The sequence below is a fragment of the Labeo rohita genome, chromosome 23, assembly GCF_022985175.1.
Source record: "Labeo rohita strain BAU-BD-2019 chromosome 23, IGBB_LRoh.1.0, whole genome shotgun sequence".
Lineage (NCBI taxonomy): Eukaryota > Metazoa > Chordata > Actinopteri > Cypriniformes > Cyprinidae > Labeo > Labeo rohita.
In genome coordinates this window covers 19,698,776-19,722,583 of record NC_066891.1, presented here as the reverse complement: position 1 = coordinate 19,722,583, position 23,808 = coordinate 19,698,776, and the positions used below count along the sequence as shown (strand labels likewise).

The 23,808-nt window shown below is 36.7% G+C and overlaps 3 protein-coding genes across 6 annotated transcripts; all 3 read right to left on the bottom strand.

Moving 5' to 3' along the window:
• Nucleotides 1-1,265: 1,265 nt before the first annotated feature.
• sephs3 (selenophosphate synthetase 3) lies at nt 1,266-8,411 on the bottom strand. Its single transcript, XM_051096711.1, has 8 exons — nt 7,950-8,411; nt 6,808-6,911; nt 6,620-6,727; nt 6,351-6,505; nt 6,121-6,211; nt 5,845-5,944; nt 4,662-4,874; nt 1,266-3,608 (listed from the first exon to the last, which is right to left on the bottom strand). The coding sequence occupies exons 1-8, from the start codon at nt 8,251-8,253 to the stop codon at nt 3,334-3,336; spliced, it is 1,350 nt and encodes a 449-aa protein (XP_050952668.1). The 5' UTR covers nt 8,254-8,411; the 3' UTR covers nt 1,266-3,333.
• Nucleotides 8,412-9,679: 1,268 nt separating this feature from the next.
• Nucleotides 9,680-11,785, bottom strand: ssr4 (signal sequence receptor, delta). The gene is made up of 6 exons (XM_051095701.1): nt 11,620-11,785; nt 11,246-11,364; nt 11,089-11,163; nt 10,696-10,785; nt 10,308-10,373; nt 9,680-10,157 (listed from the first exon to the last, which is right to left on the bottom strand). The coding sequence occupies exons 1-6, from the start codon at nt 11,669-11,671 to the stop codon at nt 10,053-10,055; spliced, it is 507 nt and encodes a 168-aa protein (XP_050951658.1). The 5' UTR covers nt 11,672-11,785; the 3' UTR covers nt 9,680-10,052.
• A 1,386-nt stretch (nt 11,786-13,171) lies between these two features.
• ikbkg (inhibitor of nuclear factor kappa B kinase regulatory subunit gamma) lies at nt 13,172-23,337 on the bottom strand. 4 transcript variants are annotated; one of them, XM_051097086.1, is made up of 15 exons: nt 23,075-23,337; nt 21,927-22,114; nt 21,548-21,840; nt 21,398-21,469; nt 21,009-21,188; nt 20,185-20,246; nt 19,948-19,995; nt 18,325-18,427; nt 18,102-18,217; nt 17,866-18,018; nt 17,672-17,762; nt 16,563-16,706; nt 16,295-16,431; nt 14,040-14,113; nt 13,172-13,850 (listed from the first exon to the last, which is right to left on the bottom strand). In XM_051097086.1, the coding sequence occupies exons 2-15, from the start codon at nt 22,108-22,110 to the stop codon at nt 13,687-13,689; spliced, it is 1,821 nt and encodes a 606-aa protein (XP_050953043.1). In that variant the 5' UTR covers nt 22,111-22,114; nt 23,075-23,337; the 3' UTR covers nt 13,172-13,686. The 4 variants fall into 4 exon arrangements, with proteins under 4 accessions (XP_050953043.1, XP_050953044.1, XP_050953045.1 ...); XM_051097087.1 differs by having other exon boundaries at nt 18,102-18,214; XM_051097088.1 differs by lacking the exon at nt 19,948-19,995.
• Between the last annotated feature and the right edge of the window lie 471 nt (nt 23,338-23,808).

Here is a 23,808-nt window from a genome sequence, read left to right as displayed (position 1 = left end):
AGTGAACAGTTCCAAAAATAACCATTTTGAAGAACATTTTAAACATCTAAAGAAACCTTTTCGGCCATAAAAAACCTTGAACATCCATGGAACCTTTCAAACGCAAAAAAAGGTTCTTTATAGTCTAAAAAGTTTATTTAGATGTTTAAAAGAGTGCGCAGCGCAATAACTGGTCCAGCAAGGGTTCTGCAGAACAGGTTTAGACTGGGCATAGTTTGAGGGTCCGCAAACAGAAAATGAGTGGAATCACAAGCTGTTAAACTATTTTCTCACTGAGATCAGACTCTGCACTAAAAAGGACATTATGAAAGAGAAAAAGGGGGTTGCGGAATGTGCAACGGAAAAACTAAATATGCACACCGTAAGTAATTATGAATATCTTTCTCTCCTAATCAAAAACAAACCAGATGATAGCGGGAGAAATGTTTTAAGTAAATAAAAAGACAGATGGTGATCTATAATGCTCTAATTGCAAACTCGAGCAAGGAGACTGGTAAAGGAGAAGAAGAAAGGACAAAACTTAAAGGTGAAAACAACGACGGCGTAAGGATGGAAGAATTCCGCCTGCACAAATTCCTATATATTCTCATATTGCGCTGACACATAGTTGAGCATGGTCACTTATTATTCTGAGGGAGTGATGACAGAGTTGTTCTACTCTTCATGGATACATAAGCTGGCCAAATATTTGGAGACGTCGAGATCTAGAAGGTTTTCTGAGCTGGAGTGCATGAAGTGACAAATACAAATGCATTCTTCAATACTAAACTTTTCTCTGCGTGAATATGCACAAAAAGCTAACTTTCCACTAATGAAAACTAAAAAAATCTTTCCAGGAAAACAAACAAACAAAAAATTCTTTTCATTTTATCCCAAATCTGATCAAAATTCATAAATGCTTAAGCCTAGATCTGTTCACTGGCAGAAAATATAAACATCTGTTTCTGATCATGCACATTTATGACTACTATGTTCTTTGTTAATATTCCTTTTGCTCAAAAAACAACTGCCATATGCTCAAAAAATGCATTGTTTATCAAACACTCAATTTAGCTGTCAATTACTGCATCAGAGGTTAAATAGGGGTAAACTAAAGCAGCATGTTACGCTGAGACGAGCCAGTACATTAAGAGAACAGAGCAAAGAGTCCATCAGCCGCTTCCATCTTACAACGTTGCACTCTGCTGACACATTGTGGTGAACCATGCGCAACACATCTAAACTCTCATCAACACAGACCATGAAACAATAAATAATAGAGTCAGTTTAGAGAAATTCCAGGTTTATTAAGTTGCAATGTTAAAATGGATGAAAACTGCAATGACAAAACCAGTGTCAAGTGAATGAACATGGCAGATCAGCCTATCACTTCCTATCTAACATCAACCTCACCCATCCCACGAGCTGGGGTTAAAGAGAGAGGTGTCATAAAGAGGACTGTGGACACTGCTGTTCTGTCCCAGCCATTCAGTTGGCACAAAAGGTATTCTGGGCTCACCCGCTGGACCAGAGAAAGCTGCTCAACCCTTTCTCAAATACAAGGCGGAGAAGAACCAGACTACCTTATCTTCTGCTCAAAATCAACAGATTGAATGAGAAGAAAATGAGTTTACAATGCACATCACCCATATGTCTCAACACAATCATTCAGAATTAACTGCTGCCCCTAAAACCATAACACTTGTCGTACATATTCTAATGAATAAAGAACCAGTCTAACCTAATCTAACCAGTGTAAGGTCACTCTATTCAGGAAAACAAACCACAAGAGAGAACATTAACCTAATTTTACCAGGCGTGTGTCAATGTTACAAGGATTTCCTATTAAAACAGGTGGAAGATTCAGACTTATGTGGACCATTCAAGATCAGCATCACCTAAAAAAACAAAAACACTTGAAACTCGAACTGCATTTAAATCTTTGACACAAAATAAATATTGATTGTACAATTAAATATCTCAATTAAACCAACAATTACGGTTATTCAGGCCCCAGGATGCACTGGTGTGACCGTGTGTCTAGCTTTGACACATCTGTCAGATGGCTTAAAAGAAAACACTTTTGATTGTCATTTTTGGATCACTGCTATTCAAAGCATTTGATTGATCAGGAACTCGTTGGAATGTTTTCTTAGTAAGCCTGGCTTCATTTTAGGGTCTCAAAGTCACAAACTAAAAAAGAAGAGAGAATTAAGCTCTGGACAAAAGGTTTAAACTCATTTATGGAAAAAAAAGGTTTTTGGTCAAAGAAAAAGGAATAGTTTACCCAAAAATGTAAATTTAATTTCATTTATTCAACCTCATGTTATTTGAAACCCTGTATGATGTTGTTGTTTTTTTTCCCAGAGGAACATGAAATGAGAATTGAGTACTTTTCCATATAAACATAATTACCCACTTAAAATTTTAACCAATTTTGCCTGCAAAACATGTCTTTCTTACTCATTTTTTCATTCCAGTACAAATGTTTACACATTCAACATTTACTTGAGAAGCATGAAGATAAGTTTTTACATCTGTTCTCTGAAAAAAAGTGAGTTTAAACCTAAAAACAAGAAAAATTTCTGTGGCAAGAAAAATCATAAGAAAAAGACTTAAAACAAGAAGAAAAAAAAAAGAAGCATGAATACACTTGTTTTCCCTTTGATTTAAGCATGAACTCACCTCATTTTGATCATTTTTTTCAGAAACAATGTCATTTTGCTTCTCAGGTAAATGTTTTTTGATACAAGAAAGTCTAAATATGCGTGCTGGAAAATACGTATATGGAGTTTTAAAAAAAAAAAAAAAACACTTTTTAAAGTGTCTGGCCTCAAATACCTAGAATATAGTGCAGAAGGACCACTTTTGTGATGTTTTTTTTTTATAGACATGTTCACTGATCAGTTGTATATAAAACTGTAGGCTGTGTTCCATGTAAATTGTAAAAGTTAATATATATAGCAGCATACAAGTCTTCAGTAACATGAGGGTAAATTCAGGTTTGGGTGAACTATTCTTTTAAAGAAAAGCTGGTAAACACTGAAAAACAAAGTGGAGGTGTGTGTTTGAAAGAATGAGATGGAGGATGAGAGATGAAAATATGTTTGCTTGTTGTCCATTCCATCTCCCACCAGGAAAATCAAAACATTTTTGGTCTGTTGCTCTCAACCTTTTGGTTGAACAGGGGGAAGAAATGGACAGCAGGAGTAACCGCACATACGTCCTTCACACAAACACCATGTCTGTTATGGCCACACACACTTCATTCTATCAAGCCCACTGAGGACATAGTTAGAGACGGGGGTAAAGAATGATGATCACTGAGATACCCTCCGTGGCGCTGTGGAGTTGTTATGTCAGCTGCACCTCAGGAGGACTGGCATTATTGTTGCTCCCCTCCTGTGCGCTGACCACAGAGCCACGGTAAGGGACCTCGATGATCCGAGGTTTGTCAATGATGCGGGCGCAACGATTGCCCTTCTCCACGATGCCAATGATCCAAGCCTGTTGCCCATCGCCCGCCCCTCCGTCCTGACCCACTGCTCCCGACAAACCCACTCGACTGGATTTCATCTCGGCACAAAACCGGGCTGCTTGTTCCCGTGGCAAGCAGATCAACAGACCACCTGAGAGAGGCAGGAAAAAGATTTTTATCTACCTAAGAGCAAATCTGTACTGACCATGAATGTCCATTTTTAGAAACCCTTGACTGATTAATCATTAATGTTAAAGGCTTGGTTCACCCAAAAAAGAAAATTCTGTCATTATTACTCACCCTCATGTCGTGAGTCCTTCAATTATCTTCGGAACACAAACTAAGATATTTTTGATAAAATCCGAGAGCTTTCTGACCCTGCATAAACAGCAATGCAACTACCACGTTCATCAGCGGTTGATCCTTAATTTTATGAGACTAAGAGAATACTTTTTGTATGCAAAGAAAACAAAAATAACTGTTTGTGAAAGTGCCTCGAAGACTGACATGGAAAAGAAGAAATTGTTGAATACAGTCTTTATTTTTGTTTTCTTTGCATACAAAAAGTATTCTCGTAGCTTCATAACATTACGGTTGAACCACTGATGTCACATGGTCTATTTTAACAATGTCCTTACTACCTTTCTGAGACTTGAACGTGTCAGTTGCGTTGCTGTCTATGCAGGGTCAGAAAGCTCTCGGATTTAATAAACATATTTTTATTTGTGTTCCAAAGATAATCAAAAGGTCTTATGGGTTTCACTGAGGCTGAGTAATCAGTGACAATTTTCATTTTTGGGTGAACTAACCCCTAACCCCTAATACTACAAAACCTTGAATATAATGTGTATTTACTTTTACTCAAATTTTACCAAACATATGTGAGCACTGACTGTTGTTAGCCCACTGTATTTTAATATATTCACGCTGTTCAGTGTTTTAAAAAAAAAAAAAAAAAAAACAACATGCACATCTTTTTAAAATTCAATTTCAAACATTTTTCACTTTGCATTAAGATTGTCAGTTGGAATGATGCAGGGAGGCCGACGAATGAACAGTGCCTTTTGTTAAAATATCTGAAGTAATAATGTTTATAAAGAAATGATCCAAAACTGATTTTATTACCGTACTTCAAGTTTCAAGTGTAATTTCAAAGTTGTAACAATTATTATTGTTTCACAATTGTGCATTGAGTGACTCTCACCTGATGTTTCAGAAGAGGTGCCGTGCAAAAGCCCAAACAGGTTGCCACCGGCTTTGCTGATTGCAGCCATTTTGGAGATTATGGGAAGGTTGTGAATAACAAAGGCCACGTCATTTTTCTGCTGCTGGGCGAGATTCCGCGCATGACCTATGATCCCAAAGCCTGTGATGTCCGTGGCAGCGTGGGCATTAAATTTGTGCATTAAGGCAGCAGCTGGAGAGAAAAAAAAAAAAAAAAAAAAAAAAAAACAATATAAAACCTGTTTTTTTGTTTTTAAATCATTTTATTTAGCTAAAACGGACTAGTTCACTTCCAGAATAAAAAATTCCTGATAATTTCCTCACCCCAAAATCATGTTCATGTCTTTTTTTCTGTGTGTGAGTTTTTGAGGGAAATATTCCCATATTTTTCTCCATATAGTGGACTTTAATGAGTGCCCAAGGGTTGAAGGTCAAAATTGCAATGCAGTTTCAATGCTGCTTCAAAGGACTCTACACGATCCCAGCCAAGGAATAAAGTCTTATCTAGCAAAACGATCAGTCATTTTCTTAAAAAAAGGTAAAACGATGTTGGACTATTTCGAATTTGGAGGAGAAAATGAGATGTTTTTTGCCCTACCCTACCTTTTTGAACAGGAGTACACAGACAAAGAACTAATCACATGTGACCTTTCCCACATGGTTACACAATGCGTGAAGTCGTAGACACGCATCAAGAGCTAGTGAGAGATAAGCATTTGTGGTTGAAAAGTATATACATATATATGCAGTAAATAATACAATTGTTTCGCTAAATAAGACCCTTATTCTTCAGCTCAGATCATGTAGAACCCTTTGAAGCTGCACTGAAACTGCAATTTGGACCTTCAACCCATTGGGCACCGCTGAAGTCCACTATATGGAGAAAAATCCTGGAATGTTTTCCTCGAAAACCTTCGTTTCTTTTCGACTTAAAGACAGACAGACATGAACATCTTAGATGACATGCAAGTAAATTATCAGGAAAATTTTATTCTGGAAGTGAACTAATCCTTATTCCCCATTTCCTTTTCTCACCATTTGAAAAGTAAATACTTTGAGCCATTTGAACTACTACAAAGTTGCAAACTAGTTTGTGTGTGTACTGAATATTGGCCCTATTGTTCAAATTAATCCACGGCAAGAATGCTTACGCAATGACATACCAGTGCGATTGAGGGTGGCCATATTGAGCATAGCCTCCTGATAAGCTTGCTCCACTTCCTCCCTGGATATCACCAACTTTATCTTGTTCCATTTCTCAGGCTAAAGAAATTAAACATAAAGGTAAAAAAGATACAGAAAGAAATGAGATTACAGAGATGTGATACAAACATGCTAACTTATCCGTTCATAAAGTCTACACAAAAAGAGAGCAAAGTACCACACAAACAATCAGTCCAAACGTGTCAGTCGCATTTGAGGCACACAGCGGTACTCACTATATCCAGCCACTGATGTGCATTCACTGCTACTTGAGTTCCCAGGGGTTTAGTGAGAACTAACACATCTCCAGGTACAGCACTGTCAGGCCTGCACACATACACACATAAGTGAGCATTTACAAAAAGTGTCACACAATGAATATTCACTTAGATAAAACTGGATCATTCAGAACCAAGAGTACATACACACAGTGCTTTGATTCATGAGAGCAGACAGAGACACTCACATGATGAAATCATTGGGCTGGCACACCACAGAGGCCACACCCCCAATGATGATCCAGGGATTGACGACTGTTTGTCCCCCAGTTACCGAAGTCCCGGCCTCCTCTGCCGCATCACGAAAGCCCTTCATCATCAAAGGTATCACCTGATCTCTCTCCTGAGAGAACAACAGCACAGAACAAACAAAATGAACCACTTCACACCCAGCACTCTGAATCTGCAAAAACCCCATGCATATATAGTAAACATCTGAATGAAACGCTCAGCTCACCTTCTCATTCATCTTCTGACTGACACTGAGAAGCATGAGCATGTTGTCACACTCTGTGATGCCCATGGCGTACAGATCACTCAGAACATTTGCACAGGCAATTCGTCCCTATAAACAAATTGATGTGAGTCCCATTTATCTGTAAATTCTATCCTAACATTTCTGAAATATTAGTAGAGATCACTCACCATCATGTAAGGATCCTCCACTAAAGGATAGAAGAAGTCTGTGGTTTGGACTAGGGAAAGACCTCCATGTCTCAGAGGGATCACACACGAGTCCATTCCAATACCTTAAGCCAGGAATAAACAGATATTATTATTCACCCTCTGTAACTTCATGCACAATGTGCATGCATATTTAAAGAAGCTTTGACTAATCCTAAGGACTTGTTGAAGTTTTAACAATTCAGTTGGCAACAATAAGAAGCATTCTGCAGAATTAGATGATCTATTTTTCAGTGGAAAGCATTAATTTATAGCCTGAGTCCACAGTTCACATCTCTTGCATTATACTTCCTAGTAGTTTTTAATTAACAGGATATGCCAAAGGTTAAACAAAGGGTTTCACTAACACGTTATGTGATACTTCGAGATCAAGACGTATGAATAACATAAAAACAACAGCACTTTGCAGTTCTGTGTGACATATAAATATATGACAAAAGATACCACTCTAAATAACGTTTATATAATATTAACGTATTAATATTATACAGCCAGGCTAATCATACTATCTTAAAGGATAAAGGAAACGAAACGGTTAGTGTCTATTTTTGCAACTTTATAGCAAAAACGTTGCAATAAACAAGCATTTCTTTGCAAAACCGATTGGTTAACTATCAAACTGCTGTCAGACCTGAATATATACATATAACACAGCGCTGTCGTTATTTCAGTTTGACGGCAATAATGTGAAGCCTGGCTTATTTTCGCGACTCGGTTCTTTTGAACACCTCGTTTCCAAGAACTGGTTCACAAAAACGATTCGGTTTTTTAAGCTTTTTTAGATCACAATAAATCCGTTAGTCAACATACTACTGCTCATTTTAATGGTGTTTGTTGTAATTACTTTAATTATTTGTTTGCTAATGTTATACTATAGTCAAGTCAGAAATATAACTTACTCTTCATCCTATCATCCAAATTCTTGCTTCACTCCAAACGCACCTACTATTACCATTATCCGCTCACAGTTTCTGAGTTCAATTGCTGATTTTTTTAACCGATTCACTGAAAAGATTCGACTCAAAAGAACGATAGGTTCGCGAATCAGTGCTCGCTGTTTGACAGCCATGGTGTGACAGGTCAGCGCGCGGCTCATACTTTACCTAGTCGAGGACCATGAGCAACTGAAACAAGTTGCCCGAATTCATTGGTCTCGTCTCCAACACCCGTTCCCGAACCGCCGTCCTCTCCGGGCGGACGGTCAGGCTCTAGTCCCTGCAGGAGTTTGAGCAGAGTCTCCTGCGGGACTTTACACCCTCATCCTTTCAGATCGGAAAAGGCCGTGAGTCGGAAGCCGCGGTCTAGGCCGTGCTCCTCCGGGTTCAATGCCTGGTATCCAGCTGGGTAAAAGACTCCATACCCTCCCGCTCCGCTAGAGTCCACCGACGGTGGCTCGGAAACTGACATGGCTACACTGAATTTTATTTACTCCTCATTCAAATAGTGAAACACGGGAAAGTGAAGGAGAAAGGTGAGTCGTTTCACAGGATAAATGGCTGACAGAACCAGAGAGCGTGTTTTATCTACACGCCTGGTCATAGAAGCGAGTATGGACGCGGCGCGCTCGCGGACTGAACCATCTCACCTTGCAGAGGGGAGCTGCGAGTCACCATATAACACAAGATAGAGACTTTATCGCTAACAGACAGATTACTGCCAGAATACAAACAAACTGTTTGAGAGCGTGTAAAAAAAACAATCTCGCACCAAACTGAACTACGTGTAGCATGTTTTGCATTTGACTGGTCACACAAAAAACCCCTCAAAAATAAACATCGCATAGTCTGCTATCCTGAGCTCCGCCTATTGTGGTTCTGCCATAAAGGTGTATCAGATGTTCGTGTTCATGCAAATATACTGAAAATCCCAGATATACTTGAAGCAAATTCCTTTTTTTTACGTTTACTTCCTCAAACATATATATATATATATATTAATGCAAATAGTGAGTGAAATGTGATATATATATTGCCACAATTTTATGTATATATGAATGTGTTTTTTTTAAAGATGTCTCTTATGCTCATTAAAGTTCCATTTAAAATAAGAGTTTTCTATTTTCATATGCTTTAAAATAATATTTGTTTCTGTGATGCAAACCTGACTGAATTTTCATCAGCCATTACTCGTCTTCAGTGTCACATGATCCTTCAGATATCATTTTAATGTGCTAATTTATTATAAATGTTGAACACAGATGTTTTTTTGTTTTTTTTTAGAAACTGTGATACTTTTTTAACAATTCTTTTAACAATGTAAGTCTTTACTATCACTTTTTAACAATTTAACATTTAACACATCCTTGCTGAAAAAAGTATCAATTTCTTTTAAACAAAGAAAAAAAATTACTGACCCCAAACTTTGATCGGTAGTGTTTATTTTCACAGATTCCAAAAAAAAAAAAATTATATATATATATATATACATACACATGTATATGTATATATGTATATGTATATATATATATATGTATACACGAATATATACCAAGCAGTTTCCAACATTGATAATTTAGCATATTATAATGATTTCTGAAGGACCATGTGACACTGCAACTGGAGTAGTGATGCTGGAAATTCAGCTTTGCATCACTGGAATAAATTATATTTTAAAGTATAGTAAAACAAAAAAACGATATTTTTAATGTTTAAAAAAATGTGTTAGTTTTTTTCCTATATTTTTTTCTGTATGTTTTTCTATATTTCTATATCACAGCCTTGATCAGCAGAAAGTACTTCTTAAAAAAAAAAAAAAAACATAAAAAAATCTTATTGATCTCAAACTTTTGAATGGCAGGAATAATAATAATAATAATAATAAAAAGAGTCAGGAAAACTTTGAAAAGTTGTTTATTCCCACATTCAATGAATTTCATCGATATTTGGGACATTTCACAATACAGAACTGGACTATGATGATAAGTCACAGATAAATCACCTCACTCTTTGTTGAGGTTTAATATTAATAGCACAAATGAAAAATTGCAATTCTTAAATTTGAGTTTCTGTTAAAAAACAAACACAACACCAACTTTGGCTGTCATAACGTCCGTACTGATATTTTACTCAAGCTCTACAACAAACCAGTCTAAGCCAGTTTTAGCCAAGATGTCCATGGCACTAAAATCTGCATATTAAATGTCAGAAAAGGGAATGCCTAAAGACCAGTTTGAACAGTATGGTGGACAATGAACTGTTCTTCTCCTCTCAAGCCTGGATTGCACTTTTGGTGCTGTAGGCCAGGTAGTAGACCACAATGCCAATCAGAGCAGCCAAGACCTCCGTGGACACCCACGGACCACTCCATGCACCCTGCAATTCAGAAATACATTTAGACAAATCATAGAAAGTAAACAAGCAGTAGCAACACAATCCTGTGTGGATGTATATTTTGTTTGTTTTTTGTTTTTTTTTTCCCTAATCATTACACAGACAAGGTGATTGTTGACAAAGAAGATTTACCCTGTGATCCACGTTGACAGAGAACAAAGGCTTGATGGAATCAACATCTTCATTGTTCCTCTGAGCCTAAAAGCATTAACATTTTCATCAGCACAACTGAATATACAGTCTTATCAACTATGTTAAAGGGACAATTAACTCAAAAAACAAAACTGGCATTATTTACTCACCCTCAAGTCATTCCAAACATTTACTCATTTCTTTATGTAGAACACAAAAAATATATTTTTTTGAGACGCTGGAACTGGTGCTCACCGAGTTAAAAGACATTCTTCATAATATCTTCTTTTATGCTCCACAGAAGCAAGTAAGCCACACAGGTTTGGTTTGACATTAGGGTGAGGAAATTTGCCAACTTTAATTTAACTCATTCCTTAATTTTACCAACCTTTCTTAGAGTACTGTAAGACTCCTCATCAAAGAATTTGACCTGGTATGTGCCTGAGCTGGCCTGCTTATGAGGAACACTCCATGAGACCTGGACAAAAATAAATAAATGAATAAATTTGTGTACATGAATTTTACATGAATTATCCCTCAAGCTGTTTCAAAACTGTATACATTTCATTAAATATTCTGAAGAATGCTGGTAGCCATGTATGGCATGGTAGTATGGAAAAAAAAAAAAAAAACTATGGAAGTCAGTGGCTACCATCAACTGTTTGATTACCAACATTCTTCAAAATATCATTTAATGTGTTCAGCAGACGAAGTAAACTCTTACAAGGTTTAAAACAGGTGGTAAATGATGACTATCCCTTTAAATTCTCAGTAACCTTACCTGGTATTTGCCAACATCTTGGCCTCTGGTCACAGGAAACTGTTTCCCATTGACGTCTGCGTACAGGGCAACACTCTAAACACAACACACAAGTCTGGTCAGTCCACTAAATGAAGTCCAATAAAACGTGCATATATGTAACCGTTAGTCCGCTCACCTGAGCTCCGTTTGCACACGCCAAACTCAACTCAACGATGAACACGGTCTCGGAGGAGATCAGCGCGTCTGTCGTCGTGTATGAAGACGGAGAAATGACTGGGTCTGTGCAAGTCTCAGCTGAGGAGAAAAAAGTCCGGTCACACTAACGTTACAATCCGTACGAATAACACGCTACACCTAAACGTTGGTCGTTTATTTAATTAAACTAAACTATAAAGGACTGTAATAGATAACTTTGATAAAAACGGAACCAGTTCAATGTAGCTTGAGACATCTCGTCGTTAGCCTGTCTGACGTTCGGCGAAAAGATTAAAAGCCGTAAATGAATGCAGCTATATGTCGAACATTATTTTAAAGAAAATGGCAAGTTACCTGCACAAAGGCTCAGAGAAAGAGCCAAAATAGCTGTTACAATTCGCATCATGTTGATCCCTGGGCAGTCGAAATCACCTCTACTCACTCAAACCTGAGGAAAAAGACCAGCACTAGCGTTCACCCAATGAAACACAGACAGACACGTCACCTCAACGGAAGAATGACGTGTATGATAACGAGTGCGGCCTCTTGTGAAAGCCGCCGGTATTGCAGCATTGTTGTCTACTTTGAGAGGCTGACCATTATGTCTATGAGGTTGACAACCAGGACGACAGAAACCACTAGGGGGCCTTAGCAAGCTTCTAAGTTCCAAGAGTGATTAATAAATATTAGTATCTGACCTGGCGCGACCATTTTTACATTTTATGGGCGTGGCTTCCGGTCTCATCCGCAATCCAGCTATTTTTAGCTGTACAAAACAGCTCCATTTGCTGCTTGATATTGCAAATTGGTGCGTCTTACCATATTATTTTAATGTATTATCTTAATTATGAACTCACTGGTTTGTAGTGCAGTTTTACTGTTTACCGTTGTTATTCTTCTTGTTATTTTCCTTTGAGAAGAAGAAGTCTTGCCCATACGTTTAGTTCCGCGTTGAAGAATAAGGTGGATAGATTAATTAAATATTGATTTAGCTATAATAATATATTAAATATTAGTATATGTGATTAAATTAGATTTTATTTTAGCAATAAATTGGCATATGATTAAACTACATTTTTTAACTAACAGTGCTAATATTAATATTTGAACATAAGACTATTAAATTATATACTATTTGGTCTGAATAAAAAAAAAAAAATCAGTAATTTTAAATGCTACAAGTGATACTAGGCAGTGAATTTAGGCATCACATTATAACATGCTGTATTAAAATTAATATTTTGAGATTTGCTAAAGACCACAATTAGTAAAGTTACTGTTTAGATTAACTCACGTGTTTAGTGATTGTTTAGTGCTATCAATTAATTGCATCCAAAAAAAAAAAGTTTGTTTACATGTGTGTACTGTGTATATTTATATGTATAAATGAATACACACATGTATAATAGTGCTGTCAAATCACAATTGCAGCCAAAAAGTGTTTACATAATATATGTGTGTACTGTGTATATTTATATGTATATATAAATACACACACATACAAGTAAGAAATATTTACATGTATATATTCATATTTATAAATATAAACACACACACACACACACATATATATATATATATAGTGTGTGTGTGTGTGTGTGTTTATGTATATATAAATATACACAGTACACACGTGTAAACACAAACCTTTGTTTTGGATGCAATTAATTGTGATTAATTGATTTGACAGCATTAATGTATACATTTAAAAATGCCTATACAATGCTTATATATACACATACATATACATAAATATTTATTTATTTATTTATTTATTGAGACCCCGTACAGCACCTCCTATAACTCTTTCTTCTCTAAAAGGAGTTTCTCATAAATTTAAGTAATCTGAAAGTCTTCTGGGGTACACACAGTATGTATTTGGCAAAAAAGTTAGAGTAGATCCTCATCATATTCATAATTTTATTTCATTAAATCTCTCCATAACAATAGTCTGTACAAAGTTGTGTTTTTTCCATATTCACTTTGGCTGATAATACACAATATTAATACAGGCGGGCATGAATCCTCAAGAGTCCGTACATCCAGAGAAACAAATACCACAGGTATAAAGGAAACATTGTCACTGTCAGATGTGTGCAGACGTAAAGCAGACACAAACATTCACACGTGCAGTACATTACACTATGCTGTCACAGAAAGGCAATACAGATAAGCGTTTTTGTAAAGAGATACACACACCAAGTGTACAGAAACAGTGGCTGCTCTATAGCCACACGATAAAAACATCTGCTAAACATTTGCTATCTGTCTACTTCAAGTCAAATCTCCAGCAGGATTAAATGTTCAAAGTCCTTAGTTCTTATCTCTAATATGTTATTGACTTTCACTTCTTGTTTTTTGTTTTGTTTTGTTTTTGTTTTGTTGTTATAGTTCACTCAGGTGCCAAGAGATCTCTTCCTCTCATTGGATACAGTCCATGACGTGTATCTGCAGGGTGTCCATGTCTGGTGCCTTATACATACATTTGGGACAACAGTAATCCGGAAGCCCATCCTGCTCATCATCTCTTCTGCGTGCAGATGGAGGTTGGGCTGGGTTAAACATGGCTGCTCCTGCAAAAGGTGCTTCAAAAGCAGAAATTTCACATTGAGACCCCAAACATGTTCAGTAAAGATAATTATAATAATTATAAGCCATAATAAGACATAACTGTTGCATTTTTCATGTAGTCAGTGAAACTAACAACAAGAAAGAAAGTAAAAGAAGGAAAGTGCATGTTTTAGTTGATGCAGACTCTGAACAAAGTGTTTTACCGGCTGGAGGAGGCGGGTGTGGACGAGGCCTGTAGTCCTCCAAATGTCTCTGTTGCATCTCCTCAATGCGAGCTCTGTGAGGAAACAAAATTTACATGTAAATCTTGGATATCTGGAGATTCCTCAATTCATTTTGAGTACTTGATTTAAAAAATCCTTGACTACAATTTGCCAGTGTCGAGTAACCGCCAAAATACCGAAATACTCCACGGACAAGAATCCATGAATTGCATTAGGCTGCATGATGTATTAAACCCGTTTAAAAATCATAATAAAGCATAATGCTATTGTGAATTCACAAACGCTACGATTCATTTAAATAAATGTGCGACGGAGGTTTAATATATGTGCTTTAATTATTCACATGCATCTCCGTTCACTCCGTTCACAGCTGCTCCACACAAACTGTTATCTTTTTAGGCCGGGAAACGCCAAGCAGTTAATGTTTTATAACACTAAAATATCCAGTGTTTCAGTCACAATTGGTGCTTTGGTTTAGCATTACTTAATCTTATTTAAACTCAATCATGTTTAAAGCCTGCTATTCATCAGGTATCAAAGCTCGCTCTGTCAGATTTCTCAACAGCTTTTTCCCCCCAGGCTGCGAGAGCCCTTAACTCCAATCTCCCTGTCCCCCTCTGAAACCATGAAAACCTCAGCCTCCTCCCTCCAACTCATTAAAACTTGCTGACAATCTTTGAAAGTGCAATTCTGAGTGTGTTACACACAGGTGAGTGGGCTATACAAACCACTTGTAGTAACACACTTATGTCCTAGACACTTTCTATAAACACTTGCTGCTACAAAGACTCAATAGGATTATATATGTTTATTTGTGCATTGCACTATGTGCTGCTTCCCTCAAAATCTCTCTTCTGCACAATTTAATGCACAAAATATCTCTTTTGCACAATTTCATGTACAAATGTCTCTTTTGTAAAACGTCATGTACAGTACTTATGTAATGTTTTTGTTGTTTCAGTTTTGTATGTGTAGTCAACTATTTATTATAGTTATAGTATTTATAGTATATGTACAGTCAGATGGTTAACCGTTGTGTAAGTCTATAATTGCTTTTCTTATTCGTGTACTGTTGTATGTTTATATTATGCTTAACTAGTATGTAGCATCGTGGTCCTGTGAGATACGACATCTTGTTCCACTATATGTCCACACATGTAGCAGAATGACAAAAAAGCTCGACTTGTCTTATTCTAGACATTAACTTGAACTAATATTTAGTCTGAGTATTTGCGTGCATTTTTAATGTTTTTTTTAATTTTTAATGCATTTTAAGCTCTGAGAGAATGTCCGCAGGAGCGGGCGGGAGTGGAACACGCAGGTTGCGGGAGCAGGCGGTCCTGGTCAGAAATTCAGCGGGAGAGGGCGTGTGGGGGTTTAAGAAAACAGCCCTGTGCAGGGCTCTGATTTTGAGTCATCTGGCAACTCAACGGTTTTAAGTCAATAATTTTATCTTTTAATGAGGTGTGTCAGTAGGAAATATCAGTTTACATTTCCAAACATTCATTTTGCCATTAGTTGTAATCCTGTGAGATTTTTGTTTGCACAAGGAGCCAGTGCTCCACACAGAGATCTGATCTAATCATCATCCAGTCTGTCTGGAATGACATGAAAAACAGAACAAACTGAGACCGACTAAATCCAGAAGAACTGTGATGCTTCAAGAAACCTAGCTGCAAAGCAACACGAAAAACTATGCACAAGTGCACCTAGGGCAAAAGCTAAAGGATGGTCACAGCAAATGTTGCTTTAATTTAGTTAATAGAAGTTAATTGATAAAGAAAATCTATTTATGACATTATTTTTGACAGTATCCTTATTTTAAAGCATGTTTACACAAGTACCTAAAACTTTTAACAGTGCTGCAGCTTTGCAGGTATGTTTCTTGAAGCATTTTGGAGACATCGCCACTGTTCTTCTGGATTTAGTCTGTCTCAGTTTGTTCTGTTTCTTCATGTCATTCCAGACAGACCGGATGATGATGAGATCAGATCTCTGTGTGGAGCACTGGCTGTTGTCAGACTCCTTGTGTAAACAAAAATCATTGGATTATTACAATTAATGGTAAAATGAATGTTTTAGAATGTAAACTGATATTTTCTGACACACTACAGCAAAAGATAGAAATAACTGACTTCAAGCCATTTTTTAGCTGGTGAAAATACTAGTGCTCTAATAATTTTGGCCACCACTGTATATCCTGTAGAAGTCACTGTGTCCATCTCTGTTCATACCGTGAGGTTCCTTCTTGCTTGAGTCTGTCTATCTCGGCTATTGCCTTATTCAGCTCCTCCTGCAACTCTTCCTTCTTTTGATTAAGTTTCTCTCTGGCTTCCCTCTCAGCCAGAAAGTCCATCTTATAGATCTCTGCCTGTAAAAATAACATGCATGATTGTGTTTGTTATTATATGCAACATGCATGTTGAATAAGTATTTATAACAGCCTAATACAAAGTAAGTGAGCAGATCTCTGTAAGATGAGTGTGCAAGTGTTATCTTCACCTGAGCATTCAGCACTGGTATAGTCTCTAACGCAGCTCTCAGCTTCTCCGTTTCCTCCTTGAGTTTATCGATGAGATCCTGTTTCAGGGCCAGCGCTTTCTCAGCCTCTCCTAATCTGTTAGCTAGAGTATCCGCCTCTCCACTCTGAAATGGAAATTACCACATGTACCCTTTCCGTTAACAAATTTATAGTGCGAATCATGCACTGACCTATTTTCAAAAGTGCTTACCACAAACATCAAACAGACAGTTTTTTTAGTTTTGTAGCATTTAAATTAAAGTTGTGGGTCAATGACTAAAGAACCATGTGTCAACCATAAAGAAAAGAAAAAATCTTTTAAAATCTAGTTTAAAAATCTAGTTTAAAAATGTTATATCTAAAAAAAATAAATAAATAAATAATCAAAAAAAATGTTTTAGATTTTTTGTTTAAAGTATTGCTTACAAATATAATGTATTATTAATAATTGTTTTTTAGGCTTTTTGGTCTTCACACACAATCACAAGGGTCTGCATGAGTTTTATTTACATAAATTTATTATTTTATGTATCGTTAACTGAAACTAAAACTATTACAAATCTGATAAATAAGTAAATAAAAATAATTATATGAAAAACGTACATTAAAAATTTTAAATGTTGCCCTGTCGTCTAACTGAAATTAAGTTACAGTTAGTGTTTATTTAGTTATAAAAAAACAATATTAAAAATAAAGCAAAATATTCAAAAAAAAAAAAAAAAAAAAAAAAAAAATCACCCAAAAAAAGTTTTAAAAAACTATGATAGCACATAACAAAATTACAAAAAAAGCACTAAACTTGTATTAAACAGATAATACAAAATTAATATCTCACGACACGACTTTGGTTTAGCATAAGCTTATTAAATATTAATAAACAACTGTGTTATATGTACATTTACTTTTACTATTAACTATTAAAGAACTATTTAAGATTTTAAAGAGTCTTATTTTTCGTTAACATGATATTAGGACAGTTGTGTGATTATTACTGACCCACACATGGTAATGTTAAAAATTCTGTTTAAATAACCCAATAAATAAATCAATCAATAAATCAATCAATCAATCTCAAACAGCAGCTACGTACCCTGTGATTGGCTTGCTTTTCACTTTTGAGTTTTTTGTCGTAATCCTGAAACAAACATGTGTACGCATGCTGGAGCTGGGCCAGCTTCCTCCTACATGAGAAAGAGCAACAGGAATTGTGGGTTACTGTTGCAACCATAACAATGAAAAAAGGAAGCTACGCTTAAACACGCCTCTCCATCCAGCTACACTCACCTCTCCTCCACTATGATGAGCCTCTCATTCTTCAGTGCAGTCTCTAGGTTCTGTGTCTGTAGTAAAAGATTGTCCACTGTCACACTGTGATGCTTCTTCTGCTGCTCCATGTCTCTCTCTAAAGTCTGCAGGCGTTCGCTCTTTTTGCCCAACCTGGGAGATCAAACAGGTCTTGAACACACAGCTGCCGATTCTCATACATAAACACATGCACAAAGACCAAGAGATTCACTCACTTATCCTCTAAAATTCGTCTCTCTGCTTCGCTTTTCTCCAGCCAGTTTTGTCGTTCATTCAACTCACCCAGAAGGGACGTGACCTGAGCTTTCAGAGCTTCACTATCCTTTGTCTGCTACAAACACAAAGATGATGATCACTCATCTGCCACTACTGCAAATGCTGCCACAGCTCGGCACAGAAAGTAGTGGTATTTGCCAGGTTGTATCTGCATTTATGTACCTGAACAAAGTCCTTCTCCTTTTGTTTGAGTAGAGCCTCAGTTCGGTCTCTCTGAACAGAGCTCTTCTGAAGACAGTCCAGCTTCTCCTGGAGCTCCCTGTACCTAAATCACAGCAGAGACACAAACAGGATTAACTGTCCATCCTTCTGAAATTCACCATTATCAGTGTTTTCTACATTTAAAGTCCACTTCCAGAACAACAATTTACAAATAATTTACTCACCCCCTTGACATCCAAGATGTTTTCTGTCTTCAGTCGTAAAGACATTATGGCTTTTGAGGAAAGCATTTCAGGATTTTTCTGCATATAATGGACTTCAATTGTGCCCCCGATTTTGAGCTTCCAAAAATAGTTTAAATGCAGCTTCAAAGGACCCCAGCCGAGGAAGAAGGATGTTATCTAGCGAAACAACTGGTAATTTTTTTCGAAAATTTGTTATATTTTTTAAGCACAAAAGCTCATGTAACACAGGCTCTTGGATGTGCATCCACGGGTCGTTCTTGAGCGATTCGTTCATTTTCTTTAATGTGACTCGCGAAGAACGAGTTGTCTCGCGGAGTGATTTGTTCAGTCACGCATACGCAACATCCTATTAGGTTCTGTACTGGAATTAGTTCACCTGTTTTGAGTCTTCAGGTTTTTCGAGTCGTTCGTTCATCTTACGGGGCTGTCACGTGATGCTGATTTTGCTAAAATGAACGAAATTACTAAAAAAAAGATTCATTCATTTTGCTGAACGAGACTCAAAGGTCAAAGTCAGTAAAATGATCTGAACTTCCCATCACTACTATGAATTATGTCTAAGTTCATTGTCTGTGTACTCCAGCTAAAAAAGGTAGAGTATGGCGAAAAACTCCATTTAATTTTCTCCTACAACTTCAGAATCATCCGACACGTTGTACCTTTTGATTGTAAACAGCGTTTGACTTACTTGCACTTTCTTAGTCTTTGCGCGTTCGCTTTGTAAACACTTGGTCTGAGGTTCTGCCTACGTTCGGCCTGACCTTTCAACCTGATTCAACAGTACGTAGTGTCGTGAACGCGCATGCCAAAGTCTGTGCTACACGAGCTTTTGTGCTTAGAAAGTATACACATTTTTTTCTGAAAAAAAAAGACCCTTCTTCCTTGACTGGGATCATTTAGAGCCCTTTGAAGCTGCATTTAAACTACATTTTGAAAGTTCAAAATCAGGGGCACAACTGAAGTCCATTATATGAAGAAAAATCCTGAAACACTTTTTTCAAAAACCATAATTTCTTTACGACTGAAGACAGAAAGACATGAACATCTTGGATGACAAGGGGGTGAGTAAATTATTGTTATTAAATTGTTGTTCTAAAAGTGGACTTCTCCTTTAAGCAAATCATCGGGGGGAAAAAAGTCAAAGTCACAAAAAACAAAAGTGTGGGGAATACGTAATGACCAAAAACAAAACAAAACTCATGTTAAACAAATTCAAACTTCTGAACAGTAGTCTAAATGAGAAATGGCAAATGTCAAAACATTTGACTGCCAGTGCGTCGGTCTCATTCCAGTCACAGACACCATGTTCTTGCAACACCAATGAGGGGATGGACATTTGAGCACACACACACACACAGTGAGATTTAGTTCCCCTCACCTGCCTTGCGTAGCCTGAAGCTGCTCAGTTAGTTTAGCCAAGTGAGAGCTAAGCAGACACATGGATCAAAAGAGTAGACAGAAAAGAGAGATTGCAGACCATTCACTTTCAAAGAAAGGAAGCAAAGCAGATTTATAACAATACAATCCAAGCATGCAGAGTTAAGGAAAGGATCACTATCAGGTCTTCAGAGCCTGCAGGGAGAGAGAGCAGTGTAAACTAAACATCTGAGAGTACCTTTCTGCAGGAACGGTGAAACCGCATGCCTGCTGGACTGACTCTTCAGTAACACCACCATTCTAATAAAGAGAGGATTCATTAATTAGCAGAAGTTAGATAGATATATAAATACTCTTTTGACATTTCCATTTAAAGAATCCTGAAACAAATGTATCATGGTTTCCAGTAAAATATTATCAACAGCACAACTGTTAATAATATTAAAAGGGTATTAAGACTTGTACGGCTTAATGTAAGGTAAATTATGTCTCTCACTAAACCATGTATTGGAAAACCCATGAAAGATTTACATTTAAAAAATTCACATTGTTTTGTACATATTTTGGACAATGGGGTGCTATTATTTCAATTATGTAAAACGGTTGCACTCGATCAGCTACTGGCGCTACCTGTTGCTATTTTTACCACAACACAACAAAAATAAAATACTGAAACAAATCATTTATATTAGGCCATACAAGTCTTATTTTGAATTATAATAATATTACTGTTTTTACTGTATCTGTGAGTAAGTAAACACAGCCTTGGCGAACATGAGATGTCTTTCAAAACGTTAAACAAATCTTACTAAACCCAAACAGTAGTGTATATCATTTAGAATTGATCTTAATAATAATTTTGTGTAATTATAATAAATGCAGTTATGACCTTGTATACTGTAGGATTTAAAAAAAAAAACCTTTCAGATGAATTTTAAAAATGTAAAACATGCTCAAAGTGAAAAGATGTTGGAAATTTTATTTGTGAACGACCAATATGACATGTCTAATTGTATCAGTAAACAAACATAAATAAATAAACAAATAAAATAGATGCTCTACCTGATTGAGTTTGGAGCGTAACTGCTCCACAGTGGCGAGGAGATTTTCTCTCTCTTTCTCATTCTCTGCCTTTTCCTTCTCCAGCTCCTCATTCTTCCTCCTCAGTGCCCTCATCCCTTCTTCCAGCTTCTCTTTGTGGCTTTTCAGCAGTTTTAGAAATTCATTAGAGCCCTCAGCAGGCTAAAGTGAAGAAGATTTGTAAAGATGAAAGCATTAAAAAGAAACAACTTGATCTTTAGCCATGTTTGGATTGTACTTTAACACAGTGAATGAAGAGGATAAAACACACCACACCCAAAAGTCAAAGCAGATTAGCAATGCTGGTAAAGCTTTGTTGTACAGAATAATGCACTGTTAAATTTCAAAGACTGACATTTATGGTAAATTACCAAACTTTGAGGCATTGTGTGTCTGTCAGCATCTCCTTCAGCTCGGTCTGTCAGTACAGCTTCATTTAATACCTGCATAATGAAACAATAAAAATGTTAATTTTAATTCAACAAAATGACAAGTTTCAAATGCTTTACAAAAGAACCTACTTCTGGTGAGTCCATAAGGACATTCTTCTCTACATTAGTGCACTTTAGCTCTTGCTCCTGGCCCTGATTTCCAGTCTCTTTAGAGATGCCGACACTTGGACTCCCTGTTTGACTGATGCTGTGGTTGAGCTGTCCCAACAAGCTCTGGTTTTCCTGTGCCAGTCGTTGCACTAAAGCTCTGGCCTCACGAAATCTACAGCTCAGGAACTCGCGCTCCTCTCTCGACCTCCTCTGCCACCCCTCCATCTCTTCACATCTCTCTTTGAGGGCATCATTGCTTCGCTTCAGAGCCTCTGTGAAACATTTAGAAAGTTGCTTATGCATCGTTTTTGTTATCAATACGCAACAAGTCAGGGATAGAGAATCTCTTAAGCCTCACCTCGTAGCTGGTGATTATCTGTTATGAGTCTATGGACCACTTCATTTCCAGCTAATTCAGGAGGGACCCTCATAGAACCCTGTGAACTGGCCATCAATGACCCTTGACCCCCAGCACCCACAGTCTCCTCTCCAGTCAGCTCCCACTGCAGAGTGCAACCACCTGACGGCTGTGGCTGAACCATGATTCTGAGAGAGAGAAGACCAGCCAATAATTAGTTTACTAATGTTAACAAACTCTGGTAACACTTTACAATAAGGTGTTGTTTGTTAACATTAGTTAATGTATTAACTAACATGAATGAACAATGAACATTTATTACACTATTTATTAATCTTTAATAATGTTAGGTAATAAACATACACTCATTGTTAATCTTTAATAATGTTAGGTAATAAACATACACTCGTTCATTGTTTGTTCATGTTATTTCACAGTGTATTAACCAATGTTAATAAACACAACCATATAAGAATTGTTCATTATGTTAACCAATGTAGCTAACTAATGTTAACTAATGAACCCTATTGTAAAGCGTTACCAATAACAATTACTTGCTTATTTTTTTCCATAATTATTTTTAACAATACTAATTTCTATGGCTTTTTCAGGGCTGGATTATATTTTATCATTAGTTATATTATTTTAAAATGTCACCGATGAATTCCGGTTTCACTTCACAACAAGGTATAAATGAAGCGATTCACTGGCATTTCTGCCCTTAACAACGCTATATGAAAATAAAATAATCACTTCAATCATATTATTGTTGACAAAAACATAGTCTATGCAGTTTCATGATTATTTTCCCTTAAATAAAAATAGTTAACCGTTTCTCAATGCGGTGTTGATTCCAAAGACAAACACACACTTCAAAAACACTGTTAAATCTAATATTGTGCTAATATTTAGTTCTTAACGACACGTTTATGTTAAACAACAACTCACATCTTTCGAAAAGCAAGATTCAATGTTTTGTTTACAGGTTTCTGACAGACGTAACTCAGCTAACGACACGACTAGCATCAGACTAGCATTTAAACCCTTAAAACATTCAAACCCACACACTAACACAAGTCAAATTCATAAGACATACATAAAGTGTGTAATAAATATATCGTATGATGTAATAGGAAGGTAATTACTACCTTTATTAAGCCGTTCACAGTGTTTAACTAACTGCGCTAACACAGATCCACTGTCTGTCGGTCTTCCGCCAAGGAAACACGGTCCGGTTTATAGTCAACCATAGACGCTAAGGTCGGCAAACATCTTCCGCTTCACCGAACTGGAAAGTCAGAATCGAGTTTGATAAAGTGAATCAGATAAAAACGTCCAGAAAAGCTCGGACAGGTACACACTGTCGAGGAATTCCCCCGCGATACTTCCGCCCTTCATCACAGTCTGCGCAGTTTCCGGGTAGTGGAATTATGGGAAGGCAAATTAGAATAAAAAGTCACAAGGAACTTCGGTGGTTTCGTTATTACCAGTACAAAACTCTTAATGTCTTAAAGTCATTGTTGACATTTTAAGAATACATTAGAGATCCCACCAATGTTGTTGTTTTTTAAAAAAATTTACGACCAATACTAGTGCAGATTATTTCTGTTTTGACACAATAATAACTATGTAGACTATAACAATTAAAAAATAGGGGCTTATATGCATTACGACTATTATTACTAGTATTATTAATACTAATATTATTATTCAACCTCTAGATTAGATTATTGGGTTTACTTTACCTGTGAACACTGCTGTTGTCTGTTATACTAACAGTTGTCCTTTGTCCATTTGGTGTTGTTCTCTAGAGATCCACTAAACGGGGCTATTTATTGATAGTCCTGATATGTCACCCTGGACCACAAAACCAGTCATAAGT

Coding starts and splice junctions, on each gene's coding strand:
- ssr4 (XM_051095701.1), bottom strand. CDS start 11,671: ATGATGCGAATTGTAACAGCTATTTTGGCTCTTTCTCTGAGCCTTTGT. Junction 11,365..11,619: donor TTCTCTGAGCCTTTGTGCAG/GTAACTTGCCAT, acceptor TTTTCTCCTCAG/CTGAGACTTGCACAGACCCA. Junction 10,374..10,695: donor CTTACAGTACTCTAAGAAAG/GTTGGTAAAATT, acceptor TAATGCTTTTAG/GCTCAGAGGAACAATGAAGA.
- ikbkg (XM_051097086.1), bottom strand. CDS start 22,110: ATGGTTCAGCCACAGCCGTCAGGTGGTTGCACTCTGCAGTGGGAGCTG. Junction 21,189..21,397: donor ACACAATGCCTCAAAGTTTG/GTAATTTACCAT, acceptor TCTTCACTTTAG/CCTGCTGAGGGCTCTAATGA. Junction 13,851..14,039: donor ACACCCGCCTCCTCCAGCCG/GTAAAACACTTT, acceptor CTGCTTTTGAAG/CACCTTTTGCAGGAGCAGCC.